This window comes from Ochotona curzoniae, unplaced genomic scaffold (genome assembly GCF_017591425.1).
Source record: "Ochotona curzoniae isolate NIBS_2020 unplaced genomic scaffold, NIBS_Ocur_1.0 contig_2599, whole genome shotgun sequence".
Classification (NCBI taxonomy): Eukaryota; Metazoa; Chordata; class Mammalia; order Lagomorpha; family Ochotonidae; genus Ochotona; species Ochotona curzoniae.
In genome coordinates this window covers 3,783,900-3,810,040 of record NW_024465520.1, presented here as the reverse complement: position 1 = coordinate 3,810,040, position 26,141 = coordinate 3,783,900, and the positions used below count along the sequence as shown (strand labels likewise).

The following is a 26,141-nucleotide window of genomic DNA, read 5'->3' as shown; positions in this document are numbered from 1 at the left end:
TCACCTGCAGGTATAGACTGACCTCCCAGTAATAGAGTCACATATGATACGTGCCCCTATTTTTTAAATTATTAAGTATGATGTTACATTTTGAATGTATTTAGATACCATTTTCTTTCAAATTCCTTTCATCTTCATATATCTGTGTTTTCCATGTTGTACTGGCATAGTAGGAAGTAGAAAGCCTGCTACTTATTCAAGAAATTTACAACATAGTTAGGAATGACCATCGGGTCAGCTGAACAAGTCACTGCTTTGCTGACAAGCAAGTATAATTCTTCAGTTTTATTTTTTTTAACTGCATGTTCAGCCTGAAAATATATAAAAATTAATAAGAGTGTCAGTCATGTGATGAATTATGCCTTTGTATGAAATATGAGTATCTTCATCTTGACTTTATTCTTTGATGCATAGCAAGTTAAAAATCTATTGCCATGTGATCCTGTCCCCTCTCCCCTGGACAACATGCAGAACCGACAGCACCTGAGCAGCCTGCAGGTGAAACGGAGGATCAAGTCACGTCGCCAGACCCAAGGCCACCATCGCCTCCTGACTACAGTTCTCACTTTGTACCAGGTGGGTTAAAAAATCAGGAAATATCTTTTCTCCCTCAAGAAAACCGTATCAGTAGTTAACCTTGCTTTTTAAGCTAACGAATGAGCTGAGTAATTACTACAAGTGAAGTGTAATCAGATGCTAGGCAGTCTACAGCAAGGAGAACACATCCCTGTTTTCCCGGAGTATATGGGCAACTGAACAAAAGCCTGTGTACACACTGATGCTCTCCATGCTCCAGGCAGAGACAGGAGGGGAAGGCTGTGACAGTGCGAGATGTCACCTAACTGTCAGGCATCTGAGAAAAGCCTGGCTGAGAAAGTCAAATGGGACAGTTAGGAAAAGAATCTGGCAGTCAAAGAGAGCAGAGAAGGAAGTGTGTCTTGCAGAAGGAACCATATGTCTCCAATCATATGATCACAAAGTTCTGGCATGCCACGCACATGGGAAAACCCTGAAGCATCACGGAGAAATGGAAGTGAACGCCCTTGCATGCTGCTGAAGGAACTTGGCTTTCTGCTGGAAGTTTCTAGAAGTCTGCAGAAACCGCTGGTGGTGACTCAGATTCATGGATACTCACACTCTGCTCCTGTAAATTTCCTTTTTGGGAAAAAAATTGTACAATGCACAACATTTTTAAAATTAAAATTACACTTGATTTTAACCAAGAAAAATTCTAATCGGAGTTGTACATTTTAACGACAGAAAAACAAAACTTATAACAATGTTTCCTTAAATGTGCACTGAAGGGCATTTTAGAGGTGGAAGATACTGCATTGAGTTTTGGAAAACTGTCTACAGGTTTTTTAGAAAAAAGCTTTTACTCTGAACATGTGACCCATGGAATTGAGTCTCTTTCCCTACAGTGTGAAAATAGCAGGCTTCGGATCTGGGGCAGTAGCCTTGCATGCACTGGGATCCCACATGGGCACCAGTTCTAATCCCAGCCCCAGCCGCCCTGCTTCCCATCCAGCTCCCTGCTTGTGGCCTGAGAAAGCAGTCAAGGACGGCCCAAAACCTTGGGACCCTGCACCTGCATGGGAGACCTAGAAGAAGCTCCTGGCTCCTGACTTCAGATCAGTACAGCTTTGGCCATTGAGGCCACTTGGGGAGTGAACCAGAGGATGGAAGATCTATCTCTCTGTCTCTCCTATTCTCTGTAGATCTGGATTTCCAATAAAAAGAAAATAAATCTTCCAAAAAATAACAAGATTCTTTTCCCCTTTTCCACTTTGTAAGAATGATTTTCAGGTAAGAGCTGTTATAGCTCTACCGGCTCAATGTTTTCTAAATCAAAGTAGTGACAATCCTAAATTATTGTTTTGTATCTAAATATTTCCCTGTTTTTCTGCAGTGACCATCAACATAATGTACACGATCAATCCTATATTCGTCAACCAACTGGTATCCAAGAATCTATATTCCTTTTACATAGGAATTCTACCATTTTTAAGGAGCAAACAGTAGTTACAATCATATTCTACTTCTTTGGCAAATTATTTGTAGTGTAGGTCAGAAAATTAGCAAAGGGGGAAACGTCTTTCAGATCGACTGTTTAAAAATGCGAAATGCGAAGTTATGAAATATAGAAAATATTTAGTTACGAAATATAGAAAAACTTCACTGTGATTGCCACCTAGTGGCTGATTATCCACATAGGATAACTGTTCCAGCAATTCACATTAAGAAATTGAAAATATCCACCATGGATTATTTTATTTTAATCAACTTATTTCTTTTTTTAAAAAAGATTTATTTTTATTTGACAGTCAAATATCCAGAGAGGAGGAGATACAGAGAGGAAGATCTTCCGTCCTTTAAGTCACTGCCCAAGTGACCGCAATGGTTGAAGCTGAACCCATATGGGATCCTGGCGCGTGCAAGGCTAGGACTTTGGCCACTAGGCTATCGAGCTGGGCCTTAATTAACTTATTTCTGTTCAATTACAATTTCATTAGAATAATTGTACTGAATATGTTCACGCTGGCAACTACTCTGCATTACTCGTGTCTAGAAGACTAGTTAATAAAGACATCGTCATTAGAGGCCATCTGTTTAAAAAGCAACTGACATGATTTCTTGAAATGAAAAAGAAATGGTATGTCTAAAGTAGCTGACTGAAATAACTAAGGCAACTCAAGTGTGGTGCAGTCTTGCTCAGGTTTTCATTGGAAGGACAGCTGCTCCAGTGCTCCATCAGACAGCTCTGACCAACTGTGAGATAACTCAGTTACAGTGTCAGGTGTGGCTTTTGTCTTTCTTCTTTTCCTGTGGAACTTTTCAGAACCATAAACTGCAGCTTCAAAACTCAGAAGGGAGATAATATTCCAGTTTCCAACACATTATTTGAGCATTTTTCTCCCCACTTAATTAACACTAGAGAGCATGTATACATATCTAAATGAAAATCATTCTAAAATTTGTGTATACTTTTCTTTTTCGTTTTTTGTTATTATTTTATGATACAGTTCCATAGGCCCTGGGATTTCCCTTAATCCCTCCATCCCCTGTCCCAACTGATTTTCCCTATATTGTTAAAATAGTATAGTTTTTCATGAACAGTCACAAGCCCATTATTGTAAGCAAGGACAGTGACAGAGAGCCCAGCATCCTACTGTTAGGGTATATTTGTCAGTTTCATTGGGAGTCCATTTTTGATCTGGCAATACAAATGCATGCTACATTGTATCCTCACATCTGGATATTATAGTCTCTATTACACAGTTACTCTATATCCTCTTAAATGAAAAACCACAATACAAAGTCAACAACAGGAAGAAAAATAGAAATTTACAACACCATGAAATTAAACAACATTCTCCTGAATGACTAATGTGTTGTGAAAGAAATGAAAAGAAAAATCAAGAACCTTCTTTAAGAAAATGATGCTAATGTATAATTCATGTCAGGGAACGATATAATGAGAAAATTGTTTTAAATAAAAGAAACTAAAAGCAAAAACTTCAAAATCCATGAGATATAGTTTCTGTCGATTTTGTTGCTGAGGTATGTCTCCTGTAGGCAACAAATTGATGTGTTTTTATTTTCTAATCCAGTCTCTAATCTATGATGTTTCATGGGTTTAAGCTATTCACACTCAGTGTTAATATGAAAGGGTGGGGGCCCGGCGCAATAGTGTAGTGGTTAAAGTCCTCATCTTGCAAACCCGGGATCCCATATGGGCGCCGGTTCTAATCCCAGCAGTCCCGCTTCCCTTCCAGTTCCCTGCTTGTGGCCTGGGAGAGCAGTCGAGAATGGCCCAAAGATTTGAGACCCTGCACCCGTGTGGGAGAGCTGGCTTTGACTCCTTTGCAGGGGGATCTTCGGTGATATTCATTCTGATTATGTCTCTTCTTCTGCTCTTGGTCATGGTACTTTTAATTAGCAGATTCTTCTCCTTAGGGCAAGTTTCTAAGCTGTGTCACCCACAGGTGTGGTTCAGAATTTTACTTATTGAGATAGCACACTTTTTTTTTTTAATTTACTGTCACTTGTGCCACTCCCTCAAGCGAGTTTCAGGTCTGAATTCTTGTGGCAGACTTCTGCCACAGTCCCATAGCCCCAGCTCCTGGCTCACCACTCTCGACCTCCTGTTTGCCTGTGCTAAGGCTGCGATGTTGTCTGTACAAACTTTATCCCACTTCTGGTTGGAGCAGGTCCCGGGATTAGGGAGACAGCAGGTGCCCTAAGTAGCTAGGTTGTAGATGGTGTTGATCATGCCAGAACCTGCTGACCATTAGATCTGAGGGATATGTGAACTTATTTTGAACTGTATGATGCCAAAGTCAATATTATTTTCCCCTTGGGACCAGTGCAATGCACTGAACTCAGTGGGTTTGCTCCCAGCTCACTGTTGTCCCTGCAGTCTCAAAGCACTATACAGAATGGTACCTGAGGTCCACTGGTGGAGTTCTTGATCTACTAGCTGTTAGATCTGGGGGCAACTTGGTCCGGTTTTTGGTAGAACCCAAAGGATCCCACATTGCAATTCACTTAGCAAAGAATGAGTTCACTCCCAGCTTAATGCATGTGCAGTCCTGTCTCACACCCTTTGTCTCCCTACATAAAATGACACCTGATTTTGATCTAGTGGGGGACAGGCTGGGTTGTGAAATCCACCTTGTTCCTGCACTGCCAGTTGGGGATTTGCAATTCTGTGTCTGTTTCTGGTCAAATCAAACAAATGAGCAGGAAGGGCAGTTTTTTTGTCTAGGGTCACCTCCTGAGCTCCTGGTGAACATCCCTTCCCACCTTGTTCCTCATGGAGTTCCAGCTGCCAGTGCAGTTCAAATCACCGCTCGCTGAATGCCACCAGGATATCTGCTCACTGCAGTACCACACCGCTGTGTCTGCTGCTTCCCTATGTCTATCAGTCCTAGGTGCCCCTCTGCTGTCTTTCTGTCTTCTCCTGTTTGCTGGAATGTGTTCTCTCTGCTTCACTCTAGCTAGTGTTTCTCTGTTTAAATGTGTCCTTACCCTATTCTGCCATCCTAGATTCTCCCTCTATACTTTTCTTAGATATATAATCTCTGCAGCTAGGTGCGGTAGCCTAAAGGCTAAAGTCCTCGGCTTGCACATGCCAGTTTTAATACTGGCATCCCTGCTTCCCATTCAGTTCCCTGCTTGTGGCCTGGGAAAGTAGTTGAAGATGGCCTAAAACCTGGGGACCCTGCACCTGCATGGGAGACCTGGAAGAGGCTCCTAACTCCTGGCTTAGGATTGGCACAGTTCCGGCTGTTGCAGCCACTTAGGGTGTGAATCAATGGATGGGAGATCCTCCTCTGTGTCTCCTCCTCTCTGTATATTTGACTTTCCAATAAATACAAAATAAATCTTTTAAAAAAAATATATATATATATATATATATAGAGAGAGAGAGAGAGAGAGAATGGGCCTGGCGCAGTAGGCCTAGCAGCTAAAGTCCTCAGCTTAAATATGCCAGGATCCCATATGGGCGTTGGTTCTAATCCTGGCAGCCTCACTTCCCATCCAGCTCCCTACTTGTGGCCTGGGAAAGCAGTCAAGGATGGCCCAAAGCCTTGGGACCCTGCACCCACGTGGGAGGCCTGGAGGAAGTTCCTGGCTCCTGGCTTTGGATCGGCTCAGTACCGGCTGTTGCGCTCACTTGGGGAGCAAATCATCAGACAGAAGATCTTCCTCTCTGTCTCTCCTCCTCTCTGTATATGTGACTTTCCAATAAAAAAAATAAATCTTCAAAAAATAAAAATAAAAAAAGATATAATCTCTGTTCAGGATAAGCCTTAAATATAAATTATAATTTTCTTTCTGACTTTCTAATGTTCAATCCTTATCCTATAAGGTATATTTGTATAAAGTAAACTCATAATAAATTATTCACAGATTATTGAAGGAATATAAAATTCAGCATAATTTGTATGCCTTTAGTAGCACTGTTGTTTTTATTAAAGACTATTATAAGGGTTGAAAAGTACTTAGTTTTTAGTCAAATTGGAGCACAATAAAGATATCAAAGTATTTTCTTCATGACAGACTTGATGGTTTCCCTGTTTCTAAAAAGAGGTTAGGATTTTTCTCCCTGCCTACATCTGTTTTGAGATTTGTGTTTTGGTTATATTTTTGTTCCTTAAGATTATTAACTGTCAGAGTTTATCAAGAATCTGCGTCCTCTGTCCTTAAGAAGATATTCTCTTGAGTCTTGGTCCCTCTCCTGTCCTTTCCTGCCCTGCCCTGACTTCCCTTTTTCCTTTCACGTTATCGTTTACACTGTGCCCTAAGAGAGCTTAGTAAAAGCAACCCTTCCCTTGGTCTGTAATCACATATGAATCCCACAGTCACAGACCACATGCACTCCTCTCTGAACTTGCACTTCCAACTGCCAGTACTTCTCTTCCCAAGGATACCTGTGGGAATCTAAGCCAGTGAACATCAATCCAGCTTTGCCGGCTTCGCCCCATCTCCCGCACTGCTCTTTCTCTACTCTGGAGGCATGCAGAACAACCAGAAGCTTGAGTCGTTCCCTGTATCCAGTTGATTACCCAGCCAGTACTGGGTAATTATTTAATTATTGCTTTTCTACTTTCTGCTCTTATTGCCAAAATCCAAACTTGCCTTCTATCTGATCTTTTACATATAACACCTCCTGCCTAATCTTGCTTAAGAGTTGCGTTAAACAAAGCCAATTGTTCTGCTTTCCATGCATGGAGTAAATGTCTTTTGTGATTTCTACTTCCTCCTGTCTTTCTGTCTGGCCTCATCTACTCACTGCCCTTACACAGCCTTTACTTCTTGGAGTGCTGAGTCTCCAGTATGTACCTGTTCATCTGGTCTGTTTCCTTGTGAAAAAACGTTTTCTATGAGAGAGGTCCTGGCTAGGTTTAATGTGTTAACACTTCTGTTATTGTCTACCTTCTTTGCACAGATTAATCACTCCTGTTTTCTAACCTACCACTCTTTTAAAAAACGATAGTGTAGGTTGGCCATTGTGGCTCGGCCAGTCAAGCCACCCACGATTCTGACCTAGCACACTGCAGTGCTGATTCAAGTCTCAGCTTCTCCTCTTCTAACTCCTCTCCCTGCCAGTACCCGTATCTGGGTTTCTCCTTGTTGGTTAACTCACACTGGCTTTGCCTTTCTTGTGTCTTGCGGAGGTGAGGATGCAACCAGAGTTGCTCTTGCAGCTACAGGGGCAATTCTTGTCACAGATCCCCATTTGGGAGTTCCGCTTCCTCACCTCCCATCTAGGGAAGAGTGCCCCGTAGTTCAGTTAACATGCAGCTATTATTAGAACACTTGCATTGCCAAGTCCCACTCTGCCACTTATTAGCTAATCATCTTGCAGGTTCCTGAATCACCCTGTATCTCAGTTTCCTCATGTAAATGAAGGATTATCATAATGGCTACCAAGTGTAATTGAAGAATCTTATAACATTATTCATTGTAGAATCATTAGGGCAGTGACTGGAGTGCACTGGAAGCCCGAGGTTTTTGGTTTTCATGGCACATGGACTTTTCTAACATGACCTCTTCCCAAAGCTCTGTTGTGTGCAAGTCTACAGGGATGGTGGGAGCCAGAGCACGGTCTCCCCGTTACTCCATCCCTCAAGTCTTTTCCTTCTTTCTGAAAACAGCTGCCGATGGGGCTATACACAATTTTTCATGGGTATCAGTACTTTTTGTGTAGTATCTGCGTAGCATTACCCTTTTGCTCAAAAAAGGCATCAGATTCCCTGGTCTCCACATCAGAATGAAGGGCAGCCCAGTGGCCTGAGCCCAGCTTACTTAGTGTAATCAAGAACAATTTGTTATAAACAGCCCAGCCCGAGGCAAGCGCCTTCTCTTGCAGTCTTGTTTCCTTTAGCAGACTTTCCTTAGAAGGACACCAAGTGAATGTCAGCTTCTGTTGCCATCTGCACTCCTCACTCTATCATTTTTAGCAGATATATGAGAAAATATGCATGTATGTGCACACGCACGCACGATAAAAAATATAATCACTTTCAGGAAGACACTATAACTCAATATTATATAGGTTTATTTATTGATTGATTGATTTTTCTTTTAATGGGAAAAGCAGAATTACAGAGAGAAGGAAGGACAGAAAGATCTTCATTCTGCTGGTTCACTCTCCAAGTGGCCCAACAGCCAGAGCGGAACTAACGTGAGGCCAGGAGCTTGTTCCAGGCCTCCCACAGCTGTGCAGGTTCCCAGAGCTTTGGGCCATCTTCTACTGCTTTCCCAGACACGAACAACGAGCTGGAAGGGAAGTGGAGCGGTTGGGACACGAACCAGTGCCTATAAGCAATCCCATCAGATGCAAGGTGAGGATTTAGCCATTAGACTATTGCGTCAGGCCCAATAAGCTTTATTAAGGAATGCTTGATTCTGTGAGTATATACTAAAACAACATAGTTTGATACAATCTATTTTATTTGGTTTCACACTGATTTTACTTTTATCAATTGAAATTTGAATCATTTCATTGTACAGCTCACAAATATGCATTTAGTTTGTATAAAACAATCAGAGCAATATTTCTTAAATACAGTAGTTGCAAAGGGCTAATGAATAACTATATTAATAACATAAAATATATCTTCATGAAAAGTTGGTATTTAAGCTCCGTTAAGTAGTCCTATCAGTGATATATGCACACACACATACACACATATGAGATAGAAATAAATGGAAAAAGGAAAAATGGACAAGAGCAAAGTGTAAAACAGACAACACAGCAAGTGACAGTTGGAAGCTGAAGCACTCTGTTTCAATTTGTGGTTCGAACAAATAAACAAAAATTGTAAAATGAGATAGAAAACCCATAGCACATGACAAACGAAAATAGATATCTTCAGAACACTCCACCCAAAACAGTAGACCACACATCCTTCTTGATTGTGCCTTGGACATTCTCCAAGAATAACTACTGATTAAACCATTTTTAGAAAGTCATTCTAAATTGGAATGAATTGTCTCAAACCCTACTACTCACCAGGGATAGATTCCATCTCAGGAATCAACTCCTTGCTTATTAAATAAAGTTCTGCCATGAGGGGGAAGCATGTGGACTGATGGTTAAGAGCCTATTGGGAAGCCAGCATCCCATGTGGCAGTGCCTGGCTTCTAGTCCCAGCTCCACTCTTCATTCCAGCCTCCTCCTCGTGTGCACTCCCAGAGGCGAAAGATGCCAGATGTCATCCATGGGAGATACGTACTGAGTTCTCAGCTCCCAGCTTTGGCTGCTCCAACCTTAATTTCACTTGCATGATCGCACTTTTACTATTTCTATCGTGTCTGTCATGACTTTGCCCATTGAATCTTGAGCCACATTTGGGTCAAGATTGACCAGAATCAACTTCTACCAAACTTCTATTAATGCTGATATTCTGTCTGCCTCTGAGACTAGTGACTCTTTTCCATTAGGTCTTCAATCTACTTTACATATATACGTCAGAGGAATCACTTGGTGTTGCAGCATTTGCATTATTAATAGTAATTCATTTTTGAAAGATTAATTTTATTTGAAAGGCAGAGTTGAGAGAGAATTAGAGAGAGCTTCCATCCATTGGTTCCCTCTCCAAATGGAAAGAAAGGAATTCATCATGTTCTCCATGTGGAAAACAGGGACCCAAAGACATTTTGGGCCATTTCCACTGCTTTCCCAGGTCCAGCAACAGAGAGCTGGATGGAAAATGAAGTAGATGGTGAGACTCTTTATCTAGAGGCATCTGGGTTGTTTCCATGTCTTCACTGTTGTAGACTGTGATGGTATCAGCAGATTTCATTTCCTTCGGATCTATTTCCAGAAGTGGGATTGATGGTCATATGGTAGGTTAATTTTCAGTTCTCATAGCACTCTCCATACTGACTTCCATAATGCTTGTACACTCACACCAGCAGTGAAATAGGATACCTTTCTCCCCACATCCATGCAAGCAGGTGGTGTTAGTAGAGCTGTGTGAATATAAGCCAGTCTCACTGGAGATAGGTGGAACATCAATGTGGTTTTTATTTGCTATTCATTTGATTGGTAGACAAGTATACCATGAAGTAAAGATGCATTGCAATAGGCATCTATACTTCTGAATAAAAGATGGACTCCCAATGAAACTTAAATATATCTTAACAATAGGATGCTGGACTTTCGACCCTAATCTATACCTAAGTCATGATGCACTCCAATTGAAGAATGATGGACTTTGTGACTGTTGTTGAAGGACTGTATTATTGAAATAAATTGGGATAAATCATGGAGGGTGTGGGAGAGGGGGAACCATGAGCCTAAGGAAATTTATCATGAGAAGTAAAAAATTTAAAACATAGCAGAGCATCTGTTAACTAACATGACATCTGTATGGAATACTGGGACTTAAAATACCAGACCTAAAAGTTGTAATTAAATTTTGATTTATGGGCTACAGTATGCATGAGTATGCCAGCAAATGATGTTAATTTAATTGTGCCCCTCTATTCTTGAATAAGAAGGCACATTATCAGTGAGTTGAAGCATTTTTTCAAAAAGATTTATTTTAGGGTCTGGCATGATAGCATAATGGTTAAGGTCCTCACCTTGCACACCCAGGATCCCATATGGACGCCGGTTCTAATCCCGGCAGCCCTGCTTCCCATACAGCTCCCTGCTTGTAGCCTGGGAAAGCAGTCGAAGACGACCAAAGATTTGGGACCCTGCACCCATGTGGAAGACGCAGAAGAAGCTCCTGGCTCCTGGCTCCTGCCTTCAGATTGTCTCAGCTCCAACTGCTGTAGCTGTCTGGGGAGTGAACCATCGAACAGAAGATCTTCCTCTCTGTCACTCCTCTTCTCTGTATATCCCTCTTTCCAATAAAAATAAATAAATCTTATTTTAAAAGATCTGTACGTTTTGAAAAAAGATTTATTTTATTTTTATTGGAAAGGCAGATTTACAGAGAGGAGAGACAGAGAGAACAATCTGCTGGTTTACTCCCCAAGTGGCCACAATGGCCAGAGTTGAGTTGATCCAAAGCCAAGAACTGGGAGCTTATTCTGGGTCTCACATTGTGCAGGGTCCAAAGGCTTTGGGCCATCCTCGACTGCTTTCCCAGGCCACAAGCAGGGAGCTAGAAGGGAGGTGGAGCAGCTGGAACCCTAACTGGTGTGCATATGGAATTCTGATGCTTGCAAAACAGGGGTTGAGCCACTGAGCCACTGTGCCAAGCCCTCAGTGTTTTTAAATAAGTCTTTTTTTTTTTTCTGAGTAGTAGATGTCAATAGTGGTCTTATTACAATCCAATAAGCCATGTTGTAAACAAATATGATCATATCTGATACCACTTATAGAGTATAAACAGAATAAATATCATTCTTGAGAGCCCTAGGATTTTTGGAATGGTGAAGGGGTGTTGGCTTCAACTTAAAGCAAACTTCTGCTTCAGCCTATAACCAGAGACTCTGCCTGTTCTTTAAAGTTTTGAAGATGGATTCATCTCTATTGTTATAATGGTGTTCAGCCTACATTGAAAAATATGTTGTGCAATGCAGCCACACTCAGCAACTGTGTTTGCTGGACCTTCTGGCTAGCTTATTGCCCACACCTACATCAGCACTTGCTGTATCATCTTACACAAGTATGTTATGTAACGGGCTTACTTGCTGAAGCCCAGGAAAGTGTGCTGCCAGCTTGGAACTTTCTTTTGCTGATTCTTCACCTGTTTCAGTCCTCAGACTGTAAGAGGTGTAGGCCCTTGCTCTGAAGTAGGCTTTGGCGTAAGAAATTACAGATGGTTTGGTCTTTTAACCTAATTGTGAAAGCCATATTATTGCTCGGTATTGTTACCATTTATCTTAGCATGTACAGATTTACTGTAGCAGAACTTTAATTTTCCTCAAGAATTTTTCATTTGCATTTGTAGCTTTGTTGTTTGGCACAAGACAGCTTTGGGCCTATCTCAGATGCAACACGCCTTACTTCTTAAACTTAATCATTCCTAGCTTTGAATTTAAGGCAGGGTGGGCAACATCAGGCCTGTGGGCAGTGTAAGAGCCACAAAATCATTTGGTCTAGTCCTGCCAGGGCAACCACAGGCAGGATTCAAAGATCAATAAGTCTATAGCAGGTTAATTTTGAAGCTGATAATTTCTTATGATGTATGAATGATGTTGTAAGTTTTCAAATGACTTTCAGCAGAAAACAGATTTCCCATTCCTGGTTAAAGTAGAATGTATATGACTCTTCTTTCGTTTGAACACTTATAGAGGTCATTATTGAATTATTAGCTGCCTTGATTTAAACATTGTTCTATCTTAGGGAACATAGGCGACAGAGGAAAGGCAGAGTCCTGAAGGAATAGATGCCAGTCTAGCAATCAGAATGAACACACAGTTATCAGTTAAGTTCACAATTTTATAAGGATGTAATCCATGGCATCACAAATAATTACAAGAGTAATATCAAACAGCACTGATCACAGGTCACCATAACAGAGACAATAATAATAATGAGAACATTAGAAATGCTGTGAGAATCAACATGTGACAAGGACAATCTCACTGAGGGCTTGCTGCTGGGAAGATAGAGCAAATAGGACTGCCCTACATCTTGTGTTACAAAATTATCTGCAAAGTACAATGAAACAAAGCATAATAAAATTAAGCCTGTCTTAAAACTTAATTGTTTTTATCAAGGACACTATCAAGCAAAAGAAAAAGCAGCTTACAAAAGGAGACCAAATGCTTATGAAACAATTGTCTGACAAGGTAGTTTTATTTTGAATATCCTCTCTCAATGCAACAGCAAAAAAAAAAAAAAGGCAAATTTATTTTACAACAGGCAAAAGATTCAAATGGATATTTCTCCAAAGAATATGTGCAGATAAGCAAGAACATGAAAAGGTGCTGAACATCAATAATCTTCAGTAAAACAGAATCAAAGTCGCAGTAATGCATCACTTTCAACCCATTCACTTGATTAAAACGAAAACCAGACAACGAGCAAGCACTGCGGAGGATGTAGAGGAAGCGGACACTTATACACTACGGGCAGGAATGGAAAACAGTGAAGTCACTTTGAAACGTAGTCTGTTAGTGCCTCAGAATACTCAATACCCAAGCCAAGTTCACTCATAAGAAGAGAATGGAAAGTATACACCCACACAGAAGTTGCGCATGGATCATTGCAGAAGTATTTGTAATAGACCAAAACGAAGACAACCCAAATGCCAGTCACTAATTAAAGGGCACAGAAGGAGAGGCATCTGGAAAAACTATTAAGATGCTACATGGAATGCCCACATTCCATGTTGGAGTGCCTTTGTTGGAGTTCCAGCCCCTGTGGCACATATCTTGACAGATGTAGGAGGGGGGCCTGCCATCCACATGGGACACTTAGATTCACTTCTTGCCTGTGGGTATCAGCCTGGCCTTGCCCTGGTTGTGTAGGCGTCTGAGGAGCACAGCAGCAGAGGGTGCTTCTAGGCTTTCTCTGTCTCTCTGGCTTCATGTCTCTGCCTTTGTCGTTTGCTCTTTGTCTCAGTACCTTTCCATTAAACAAATAAGTGGATGCAAATTTAACAAAATAAATAATGCCTAGAGTGTTCCTATATATATATATATATGGTAAAGTATTAGTAATAAAAAGAAATGAAGTATCGATGTGTACTATAATGTCGATAAATACGGAAAGCATGCTAATTGAGAGGAACTGACCATACAGCACGATTTATTCCATTTACATGAAATGTCCACTTTAAGCAAAGCTGCCAGGACAGTGGTTTCTGGGGACTCTGGGAAGGAGAAATGTGAATGTGTCCTTTCTGGAGTAATGAAACTTCAGAATTTCGATAATACTTTTGCTTGTACAACTTTGTGCATATATTCTAAAAGATGCTGAATTGTATATTTTTCCAAAAAAAGGATCAGTAAAAGGAGATCTTACTGCATTTTGCTGTACAGTTTCTCATGCAGTAGATCTGCCTGGAGTCCAGATATCTGCAGTTTTATGAACAGCTTCCTAATTATTTTAAAACACCTGCTATGTTGAGCTGCTATTTAAGACTATATTGACATTTTCTTTCCTAAATTTACTAGCAAATTTAAACGTTTCCTTTTGAAAATGTAGAAAATCTCGTTTTATATTTTCAAATTCGTTCATGCCCAGTGACCAAGGATTCATCACATTTTAAAAGTCAGATCGCATCTAGGACATCCCGATAATACCAAGTTGACTTTTTAATTTTAACTGAAATACATCAGTATTAAAATCTTAACACAAAATAGCTTATGTAATCATGTAATTTGTTTTTAACCACAAGAATTCCTGTAAGACATTATTTTACAAAATATTTTGAAGAAGGAAGTCTTTATCTAGGTGTGGCGTTCCTGGCAGTTCAGAAAAAAAGGCTTGTGGGCTGCTCTGCTCTTGCATTCACAGAAATTCAATTGAAAGATACATTCTATGACCTGGACACTTATACAATTCCCCTCACACGACCCACCACTCCACCACAAATCCACATCATTAAGCTTTAATTCTCCACATAACATTATTCATAGATGAGGATTTTCAGAAGCATTTAAGTTATGAGGGTGAGCCCTTCATCTCTCTTCGTGAGATTAGTGCCCTTAAAGGAGACAGGTGCCAGGGGTCATTTCTCTCTAGCCAGTGAGGACACAGGAAGAGGGTGATTGTTTCCAAATCAAGATCAAGGTTCTCATTCCACACAATCATGCCAAGCACTTGAATTTGTGCTGACCAGTCCCCAGAATTGGAAGAACGAATACTTGTTTAAACAACTACAGTCTGGGACTTTTGTCATATCAGCTCCAATTATTAAGACAATAAGCTTAAGAAATGTAATATCCAACACATCAGACTGAAATAAGAGTGTGAAAACTTGATTGTGGTGATAGAAACATGACGGAATCAAAGGCAGCCCAACAGAGGAAGTAAATGAGCCTACAATGTTTGTGACCTTAAGCAACAGCAAGAATGAAGATAACAGAAATCTACAATGGGGATTCTGTGCTACTAAGCCTTGTGATAATTCCACTGCAATCTAATAAAATATGTTATTGCCAAAAGAGGGCTCTCATGTATTAAGAGGTCAGCATGTTACCTAGTGCCACAACTTTATTTCTGCATCTATGAGAAAGAAAAAAACTGTCTCACAAGTGTGAAGAAGAAGAAATGAAGGTATATCTTCCACTGAGTACATTGCTGGGACACGATACACAGGTAATAGAACAGTGTATTCTGCGCAAGTGTGTTAGTATGGTCTAGTTCACGTCCATGTAAAAGCTCATGTTCTCTTTCAGTATTTTACAGTGATAATAATGTTCAACACTTTGACTTGTTTTAAACACAGGGCCCTCGGGAACAGCTGTCCCTCCACCTACAGCCAACACAGCAGGCTTGCCAATAGGACGTCATGTTACTCAGAATCCCAGTACCTTCCCCTTGTACCAGCCCATCGGTACTACTCAACTGATCCAGTCTCAGCCTGGCAAATACCCTACACCGAACCAACATGCTGCAATAACTTGGATGCCAGTGCCACCTCCTATACCAAACTGCCCTCCAGGCCTGGAATACTTAGCTCAGGTATGCAATACAATTACGGATTATTGTATGTGAAGAATGACCATGGGATCTCAGAGGAGACAAAGACTGAGTAAATGAAGAGATGAGGCAATGGTGGCAGATGCCCAGTTTGTTAGGCTATAGGAATTGTGGTATTAATTTCCAAACGTGAAGAGGGGTGGCTTTGTGTAATGAATATAATCTTTATAAAGGATTGTTGTTGAGTTTTATGACATTCAGGATATATTCTCCATGGACATAGAAAAGCAGGAATAGTGACAGCGGTAGGAAAAAGCAGTCGTGGAGGCCGACCTCTTGCAAGGAAAGTTATCATCAAGGAAATCAACAACAAATGACAGAGCATTAGACAGAGGGTGGGTTAAAGACAGTCTTAGCTCACTTCTGTCCTCATCTTCCCAAAGGGTCACTGTCCACTTCTGTCAATCCCCAAAATATACAGTAAAATTGCAAACTATAGACCGATCTAGAATTCTCTTTCAAGCCAAGTTCCAGAGACTCCTTGACAAAGCACAAATGTCTATCTGCAAAGACATTCTGATGCAAAAACTGGGGTGATGCGCAAAGTTGTTTTGCAAATAATATTATTTTAAAATCCATTTCAGAAACTTAAAAGAAAGCTGCTTAATGAAAATAATACAAATTGTGGTAGAAATCTCTTTCTTGATCTTGTTTTGTCTCTGAAAGCAGGACGCATTGGCAAGCACTATATGCTACCAGAAGTTTAACCAAAGAGTTTGAGAACATCGTTGTCTCACATTGGAGTACCTGACTTCTGTGCTCTAACTCCTAACTCTAGTGTCTCATATTGCAAGCCCTTAAAGACCAGGAAGATTGCCCAAATAACTAGAGTTTTTTTGTTCCCGAGAGGGAGACCTGACTCACACTTCTGGTTTCTTGCTCCTGACTCTGTCTCTTTCTGTCTCTCTCCCTCACCCCACCTCACTGCAGCCTTCTCCATGCCTTTTGAATAAATTTTAAAGAACAATTTAAAAATAATAATCATTAAATCAAAAGGGTGCTGTTTGGAGTAGTGGTTGGGACCCTGTTGGTGTAGCTTTATTCTCTGCTAGAGTGCCTGTGCTGGAATCTTGGCTTGACTCCGAAAGCAGTTCCCTACTAATGCCCACTATTGGAAATAGCACTTGGTGGTTCAAGTTCTTGTGCTGCTGCCCATCTGGGAGACACGGATGGACTTCATGGTCCAGGCCTATTTTCTAACATCCCTAGCTGTTGCAAGTGTTTGAGCAGTGAACTGGAGCATAAAAATCTCTCCCTCTTAACTCTCTCTGCCCCTTACTCTTTCTCACTCTACATTTCAAATGTACATTTTTAAAAAGAAATAAAAACCATCATTAACAGAACTTCCCACTTCATGTGTCTCTGCAGGTAGTTGACTATTCCATGGAGTTGACTTACTTCTTTTTTTAGTTTTATGTATTGATAGGGAGGGCCTTTGTTCGTTTTATGCAGTGAAACTCATTGGCATGATACTACAGTGTTTATGTGTGAAATATAATTCAAGGAATCTTCAAAAGGTTTGTAGAAATGTGCATTACTTTACAATTTCATTTCTTCCACAAAATCTTTGAAGCACCTTAACCTACTGGATTAGGAAAAAAAAAAAGACTTGGAGACCACTGTTCTGGCATGGCAGGTGAAGCCACCGTCTGTGACATCTGCATCCATGTGGGTACCCGTCCATGTCCTGAAAGCTTCATTTGTGATCCCGATCTTTACTAACACTCAGAAAAAGGCAGCACAAATCATTGAAGTGTTTGAGCTCTGCAACCCCTGTATGAGATCCAGATGAAACTCCTGTCACGTAGCTTTGTCAGTCACTGTGGGGAATGAAGTGGAGGAGGAAAGGTGTGTGTGTGTGAGTGTGTGAGTGAGTGTGTGTGTGTGTGTGTGTGTTTGCGTGCGTGCACCTGTGCTGCTCAGTAACTCTCTTGTTCAGAATAAACACTTTTAAAAAAGAGAACCTTGGATTTTTGCATTAGGCAAAAGCTTTAAAATACCAGAATAAACTGCCACATTATTTTGCAGGCTTGCAGATTTTTATAATGCATAAAATTTAGAAAGTTTCCTTATGTACTTGTTGATAAATTAAGAAATCAATTTAATATTCTCAGGAATCATTTCTCTTTTAAAGGTGTGTGCTGCATTTATGTAAGCAATTTAAAGCTGTTCTTCAATTCCTCCTATAATGGTGATTGAACTTCAATTAACATACTTAGTTCCATTTCCCCTTTCAATAACATTTTTAATTAAAATGACGGGGAAAACTAGTAAATCACGTATTCGCAGTTAAAAAAATATCTGACTCCAGAAAGGTTTATTTGTTTGCAAAGCAGAGCAACAGAGAGATCTTATATCTGCTGGTTCACTGCCCAAATGGCCACAGGAATGGGAAACAGACCAAGCCAAAGACGAGATCCTGGAGTTGCACCTGTGACTTACACGTGGCTGGCAGGAGCCCAAGTAATTGAGCCATTATCCATCGTATTGCCAAGCACATTAAGAGAAGCGTAGTCACAAACAGAGCAGCCAAGATTCCAAAGAGCATTTTAATATGGGATGCGGGTATCCTAGCAACAGCTGAATCTACTGAACTACCTGCCAGTGCCCAAAATGGTACCCCTACTAACTCTAAAACCTCAGTAACTTTCCTGATCTCTTGGATTTTACATTATCATCATGTAGGCATCATCCGTGCTCTTTTATGCGAGAATGAAATGCAAACTTCAAGAGGTTAAAAATATGCTTTAGTGGCCACTTTTGACAATTTGTAAGACATTTTAACCGCTCCCCTAATTGTACTTTCATTCTGGAATGTTTGTAAGCATGGATGGTGTCCTGCTATACCCTCCTGTAATTAATAATGGCACAGAAGATTCATGTTCAGATATTCTAAAAGTCTATTCATTCCCTCACGCACATATTGAAATGAATGCATTCAATGAGTATTTGGTGAAGTATGGCATTTCAGGCCATGTTGTGGGCTCGAGGTTTTGGAATACTCTAAGAATTTAGAGTTCCATGGAATTGATCAGTTTGGCCTAAAGGAGATTGCTTCTCTTCAGATAGAGTGTTTCAGAGCAGATAATTGCTCCATCAAGCTATCTCCAGAGTGATTCCTAAGTTAAGGTACAGATTTTTCCATAGGCTTCCCAACCTTCCCTTTTCCTGTGTTGCTTTCTAAGGATCTTCTCTCCCCTCCTAATACTGCTCATGTGATTTCTGCCCTCTTTAGTAACTGTCCTTATTCAAGTATGAGTACAAGTCTATAGATTGACTTCTCCCAGAGGTTACTGTTAAGTGATTTAAAATGGAGCACTCCATGCAAGCTACTCCATCTGATCTGCTGTCCCCAACTCATCAAGAGAATTGCCTTCTGAGAGGCCTTTTCCTGTTTAATGGTGCTGAACTTCCTAAACATCTTCAGCCTGTGGATTTCATGTCAGAGAGATTCGTCACTAAGGCATCATCTAGAAAAAAATCTATACAACGCCACTTCTTCGAGAAGCTGTTACCATAGCAAGTAGATGTTCTGCCATACCAGGCATCTGATTATTATTTAGTTATTTGATTTATTTGAAAAACAGCCAGATACAGACAGAAAGATAAATCTCCCACTCACTAGTTCAATTCTGAGATGGCTGCAGTAGCCTGAGCTGCACTAGGTCAAAGCCAGGAGCCAGGAAACCAACACCGGCATCCTTCATGTACATGGGAACCTATCGGATGAGCCATAACTTTCTGCCTACAGGGTAGGCACTGGCAGGAAGCAGGAGTCCAAATCAGAGCTGGGACTCAAGCACAGGTAGCTCTGGTATGGAATGTAGAATTTCCAAGTGATATCTCAGCCGCTATGCAAAATACCTGCCTATTTTGGTCTTGCTTTTAAGTAACACATGAGGAAAGTATTCTTGGTATTCTTGACTGAATAAGTTCACTGTTACCCATACGATCAGATGTAAATTATCTAATTTCTCTTGATAATTGTTCTGTCCAGTTTCAAAAATGTATTTTGGTATCAAGGGATATGTTTTGATACCTGTTACGTCCGCTCATTTTCTAATTAATAATTTCTTTGCTCTTTCTCAACAGCTGGACAATATACACGTTCTTCAACATTTTGAGCCTCTGGAAAGTATGTCTAACTTTTTAGTATTCAGTATTTTAATCAGACGGTTGTTTTTATTATTCAATAGCTAATTCTTTTATGTCATTTTGAGCAGTTCAACAAGAAATTCTTTTGTATTATCTTTAAGAAATAAATGACATTATTTTAAATATTTGTGTACATATTTTTCATTGACTGGTAAGTTCTTAAACTTCAAAAGGACGTTCATTTTGTCTAATCAGCATTCGCATGCTCATTCTTTCTCCTTGTATGCACCTTTCCTACATGAGGCAAAGGAGTAAAGAGGTCAAGGACTTAGCGCGGGCACTACAGCTAGCTCACACAGGGCAGGGCTGAACTTGAACCCAGCGCTGCTTCCTTCTGTTTCAGTGCCCTTGCTTTGGAAGAAAAAAAGAGCTGATTATGCTTAAACGAATGCCTGTCCTTACTATATCTTTATAAGATTACTGATTCTCTCTGTACTGGCTTGACATATTTGTCTCGCCACCACATATGGCCTTTCACTGTCCTTGGTTAATTTTCTTACTTGAAATTAGTGTGGAAGCTAGTCATTCTGGTGCATTCTTTGTGGTCCAATATATAATTATACTTTAATGGTTTTATAATTGTTCCAAATTTAGATACTCCAGGAAGGGTGTCTCAGTCCCTGCTTTTACATGGGAGAGTTTGAAATGTCACTTTACACTCAACTTCTTTAGAAAAATGTTTTAAATATTCAGAATTACTTACAATTTACAGAATGGTTATTTTTAATGCTCTATTCAATTGCATATTTTCCACTTGCGATGTCTTCAACTCCTAAGAAGTAAGTAAACAAATCCTTGTAGATGCTTATTTAAAGTGGCTCTAACTCAAGATGGTTTTCTTTTTTAGTGAGAACACATTTCGAAACTAATAATAGCTACGATATTAAAAACAACTCCAACCAGATGGTTTACTCCGTGACCGAAGACACCGATGACTACGGCAGAAATTCTTATCGTACACTAAGACCCTTTGTGCTTCGGGTCACTGACTGCATGGGACGGGAAATTATGACAATGCTGAGGCCTTTCAGATGCACCTGCTGCTGCTTCTGTTGCCCCTCCGCTAGGCAAGAGGTCAGACACTGGAAGTCTAACCTGCTATTCTCTTCTTTTTTTTTTTTTTTTTTTTTTTTTTTTTAAAGATTTATTTTTATTATTTTTTCATTGGAAAGGTGGATATACAGAGAGGAGAGACAGAGAGGAATATCTTCCGTCCGATGATTCACTCCCCAAGTGAGCGCAACGGGCCGATACTATGCCGGTTCGAAGCCAGGAGCCTTTTCCGGGTCTCCCACGCGGGTGCAGGTTCCCAAAGCTTTGGGCTGTCCTCGACTGCTTTCCCAGGCCACAGGCAGGGAGCTGGAAGGGAAGCGGGGCTGCCGGGATTAGAACCGGCGCCCATATGGGATCCCGGGCGTGCAAGGTGAGGACCTTTAACCACTTGCGCCACCGCGCCGGGCCCTATTCTCTTCTTGATCCAACTCTTCAAGCATGGCCGTACTCCTTCCAAACCTTACAGGGGAGCGTTTCCGGGCTCTTTGAGTCAGAGCAAAACATGATTACAGGAAGGAAGGAGCTGGAATCATCTCACCAAGGAAGTATTAGAGGGCTTTTTATTATTTTTTTTACAGTAGTTTTAAGTTTTTCAAGGGAAAGTTGGTGGGCCGAGCATTTGAGGGTTATTTAGACAATGATTACAATCATGTGAGTTGTGTCTACTGATTTAGAAATTTACCAGGACTGACGAAGTAGTCACCCAGGTTTTCCTAAAAGTACCTACATGCCACCACATAGCTGATGCTGAATTCAAACACGTGCGTTCAGATAGTGATAATATCTTAAGAGACTTGTATAACGCTATCCTTTCTACACCCTCTCAACCATCCTTCCTTTCGACAGATAGAGAGTGCTTCACAAAGGTTAAGAGCTTGATGAGATTGGCACATTTGGCGGAAGCCAGAGCTGGAACTAGACTATAGATGTACCAAATTAGAGTTGAATTGCTTTTTTATTACCTCTGAAGTTCTAAGAAAATATTTGTTACAGGGGAAAAAAGAAGCTAATCAGAGTTTGAATTTTAGATACAAAACTTTTATGGGACAAGATCCTTATCCTCTCTGAGGCTCAATGTTCTGACTCATAAACTGCGCTCACTGGCACCACATAGGACCACTGGGACAGGTGCATGCTGCGCTATGGGTCAGTGTTTGCTAAACTGTAGTTATAAGCATCTCCATACCTGAATTTTTTTTTACCTGTAAAGTGGAACTATGAACAGTGCCTGTCTGTCAGGATAGTCTATTGTTTGGAAGTTGCAGAGCAAATATGTACCTGACACACTGTGCGTGTAGTATCCTATGAGCAGTATTATGTTCAATGAATATGGTCTGCTGTCCTCAAACATTTTGCCGCTTTATTTTTACTGCTTGCAATAACAAATGTATTTGAAGTAAACCTCTACCTCTTTGATCTTTGCAACATAATGGCCATTGTTCTTCAGATGTGTAACATGAATTTTTTAAATGAAAACCTATGAATGAGGCCCTCTGACAATACAGAAACCTAGGAACAGTGCAAAGCAAATCAACATCCCAAATTTGTCAAATTTACGCTTTTTTTCATTCTTACATTATTTCGTGCATGGCATTTATTTAGTCTTATCAGCTGTCACAATTCCTGTGTCCACCACCACCACTGAAAACCCTATTTTCTCTTTTACAATTTTAATTATGATTAATGAAAGAGAGAAAGAGTGACAAAGCTATTCCACGGCCTGGTTTACAAATCCCCACAGCAGTAAGGGCTGAGTCGTGCCAAAGCCGGGGTCCTGGAACTCAGTCTAGGTCTGTCAGGAAGGCGGCATGGATCCAGTCACTTGAGTCCCCTTCTGCTGCCTCTAAGAGTGTGCGTTAGCAGAGAGCTGGACTAGGAAGCACATCTGGGATTCAACCCCAGGTACCTGATTCAGGATGGAAGCACCCAAGCAGTATCTTAACTTCTATGTCACATGCCTATGCCTGAATCCTCTTTTATTATACCCTTTCGCTCCCTTTACCCCGCAGCTGTCTTCATCCTCAGGCCTTGGGTATAACTAACCTGTTCTCCAGCTCCATAATTTTGTAATTTCAATTTTTTTTTAAGATTTGTTTATTTTCATTGGAAAGGCACTTTTATAGAGAGAAGAGACAGAAAGAAAGATCTTCTAAACTCTGAGCTTGGGCTCCTAGCTGTTTCATAGCAAGTAGTAATAATGCAAGCTCTTTGTCCTAGAGAGAATGAAGCATCATGTCAGGTGGCTCGCTGATACAGAACCCTCAGAATGGAGCCCATAAACCAAGAGGATGACTCTCTCAACAGTCATTTCTCCAATCTGTGAATAAATTAAGAACACATCTGGCTTGTGTTGATGTAAGTCTATGGCTTTGTAGCTTCCTAACCCTCATCATTTCACTTGCAGCTGGAGGTGCAGTGTCCCCCCGGGGTCACCCTTGGCTTTGTTGCAGAGCATTGGAATCTGTGCAGGGCGGTTTACAGTATCCAAAATGAGAGGAAAGAGAATGTACTGAACGTGCGTGGGCCGTGCTCAACGTACGGCTGTGGTTCCGATTCTGTTTTTGAGGTGAGGATTTATAAAAACGTTATCTGCAGAGTTTTTCCTAACAGACTACAGAATGGTTTTATTTTAGGTGTTTTCTGTTTCACACGAATGAATAAAGTGGCCTAAGAAAAGAGCTGCCAAGTTGATGGTTCCCAGAATGTGAGCTCTTTTTTATTATTATTATTATTACTTCAGTGCTGGATGAGGATCAAAAGAAACGATTTCACATTCTAAACTCTGAGAGCTGATGCTGTGAAAATGTAGGGTAAAGCATAACTTGGAATGCCCACGTGCCATATCCAAGTCCCTAGTTCAGTGTCCTGGCTACCCTGCTCTCAGCTCACCTTGCTGCAAATGAGCATTCAGAGGCATCAGGTGTGGCTCAAGTCCTTGGTTCTGTTCTGGCTTCCACAAGCATCTAGGGGAGAAGACCCGTGACAAGATGATGGAATTCTCTCTCTCTCTCTCCAAAAGTTTTCAATTATTGTATATAATTAATTAGCCATTTTTCCAAAGATAGGAATGTAGCGTGTAGGTAACACAAGTGCTGCACATATCACAAGATGTATAGAGTGCTTTTTAAAATGATTTAGTATTTTAAAGAACAAGGATTACATGGTTGCTTCATTACGTGTGTGAATTGTTTATTCAAAGTCTGTATACATTTTCAAGTAGTAAGATACCATTGACAGTGTAGATGAAACACATAATAGATCATATTTTGTAATATTTTCTCAAGAAAAAGATTTTTTTTGCCTTATCCCACAGTGACTGTAAAATTGTAATTTGTTACCTTATACATCTGATAAGAGAAATTCCTAGTAACATTTCTCAGACTGCTGAAAGAGAATTCGTGGAGCACCTTGCAACTCGGAAAGCTAACCATATACTAAAACTGCTCCTTCACATGAGAATTCCTATGATGCCTTTTAAACGTTTCTAATTTTTTAATTTATAATTACTGTGTGATTCATCATTGCTTATTTAAGAAACGACTAGAGAAAACATAGATAAGCCACTTGCTGCAGCGGCAGTGTGTAACAATTCCTATTCCCAAGTGACATTGGAAGTTAGTGGTTGGGGATCTTCCCCCGTGGCAGCTGCCTGTGTGCCCATATTAAAAGCTGAAGCACTTTGCAACTCTGACATGTGCTAAAAGACGTAGGTGGACTGATCCAGAACTTGCGGTATATAAAGTATATGGTGCCACACCCCTCCTTATACGTACAGGTTTCCCTGGATCAGATATGACTTCTCAATTCCAAATTTCCACCCATTGCAACATAGAGAACCACATAAACGATTCAAATCATAGCTGCTCTGATAAACTCTTCTGAAATTCATTTGGAGATGAAAAAAAAAGATAACTACCCTAAGAACTGTAAAATATATCTCAGAACAGTTAGTAACTAGTTTCAAGGCCCTGACCCCTTCTTGGCCATAAAGTCTTCATGTGAAGTTATAATTATTTGAGTTACGGGATGATGTTGTTTCAAGCAGTAGCTTAACTTGCTGCACCACAACTGTGTCTAATTATATTCTTTCCTGCATTGTATGTGTGCTGTCTCAGTGCACACTGCCGCAGCAGAGATGTCTAATCCATGTGCTTTAATACCTTTCAATTCTCGTGAGGATACGTCCTTATCACTCCAGGTTCAATCTCTTGATGGCGTGTCCAACATTGGCAATATCATCAGGAAGTGGAACGGCTTGTTATCAGCAATGGAGGATGCTGACCATTTTGACATTCACTTCCCACTGGACATGGATGTGAAGGTGAAAGCCATGATTTTTGGAACCTGTTTCCTCATTGTAAGTCTTTGGTTTTGGGGTTTTCCTGAAAGGACTGTCTTTCTGAGGACAAGAAATACAATGCCGTAGAAAATGGAAGATGTTTTAAAACCAGGCCAAGTTCTGTCTGTGCCACTTACCAATGGCATGAATTATAAAATGTTTCATTCATGAAAACCAGTTTTATTATTTGCAAAATCAATATATTGTATTCATGATTATTAATAGTAACTATGTAAGTAAAGTAATGTAGAATGCCTGGAGATATTAAAAATCCATTTTACCATCATTGAATATTATTTGGCAATGATGTTAATTATTCTCATATTTGAAATGCCCCATCTTCTGATTTTTTAATGAAATGTGATAATTTTAAGGATACCTTTCTCTTCCCTGCTCTGTCAGTCTGCTATGATATATCGTCAGAGTTATTAAATTCGTCTTCCTTTTAATAATAAAATTTACTTCACTGTTACTCATTGGAAAACATATTGTGCACCAACACTTCTATGTGTTATTGTTATTTCTCACATTAGATCTTACTATTTATCAGATTGATTGATTTTTTTTGCTGCACCAGGATATGCAACTGATAAATTATGAATGATAATATCGTATGCATTACATAAAGTATCCCTGACTCTGTATGCATTTAAATTACGTTTTTAATTTTAGGACTTCATGTACTTTGAAAGATCTCCATCACAACATTCGTCAGCGTAGAGCTGCCCAGAGAATCATGAGTTATTGGGTCTACAATCCATCTCAACCACTTGCAGTTGTATTTCTCAGCTTTGCTGACTGGTTTATGTTAGCTTTGGCTGGTAGGCTGGGAACTTCTGCAACAGCACAAGCAGAAATCGTGTTTCCGTTGTGCATCTGTCCACTGGAGACTAGGATTTCTTCCAGAAATCTAAGACCTATGAGCCAAGTGAATGGACACAGAAAATGCTATAAAGAGGAGGTAAG

At 40.3% G+C, this 26,141-nt stretch overlaps 1 protein-coding gene across 1 annotated transcript in view; it reads left to right on the top strand.

Annotated features, from left to right (window-relative positions):
- PLSCR4 (phospholipid scramblase 4) overlaps window positions 1-25,895 on the top strand; it is a 41,332-nt gene extending 15,437 nt beyond the window's left edge. Inside the window, exons 3-9 of the mRNA XM_040974896.1 lie at window positions 472-576; window positions 15,375-15,610; window positions 19,721-19,763; window positions 20,631-20,857; window positions 23,241-23,402; window positions 25,035-25,193; window positions 25,848-25,895. Of these exons, the coding sequence (XP_040830830.1) occupies window positions 472-576; window positions 15,375-15,610; window positions 19,721-19,763; window positions 20,631-20,857; window positions 23,241-23,402; window positions 25,035-25,193; window positions 25,848-25,895 (980 nt within the window). The remainder of the gene's footprint in view (window positions 1-471; window positions 577-15,374; window positions 15,611-19,720; window positions 19,764-20,630; window positions 20,858-23,240; window positions 23,403-25,034; window positions 25,194-25,847) is intronic.
- The last annotated feature ends 246 nt before the right edge of the window (window positions 25,896-26,141 follow it).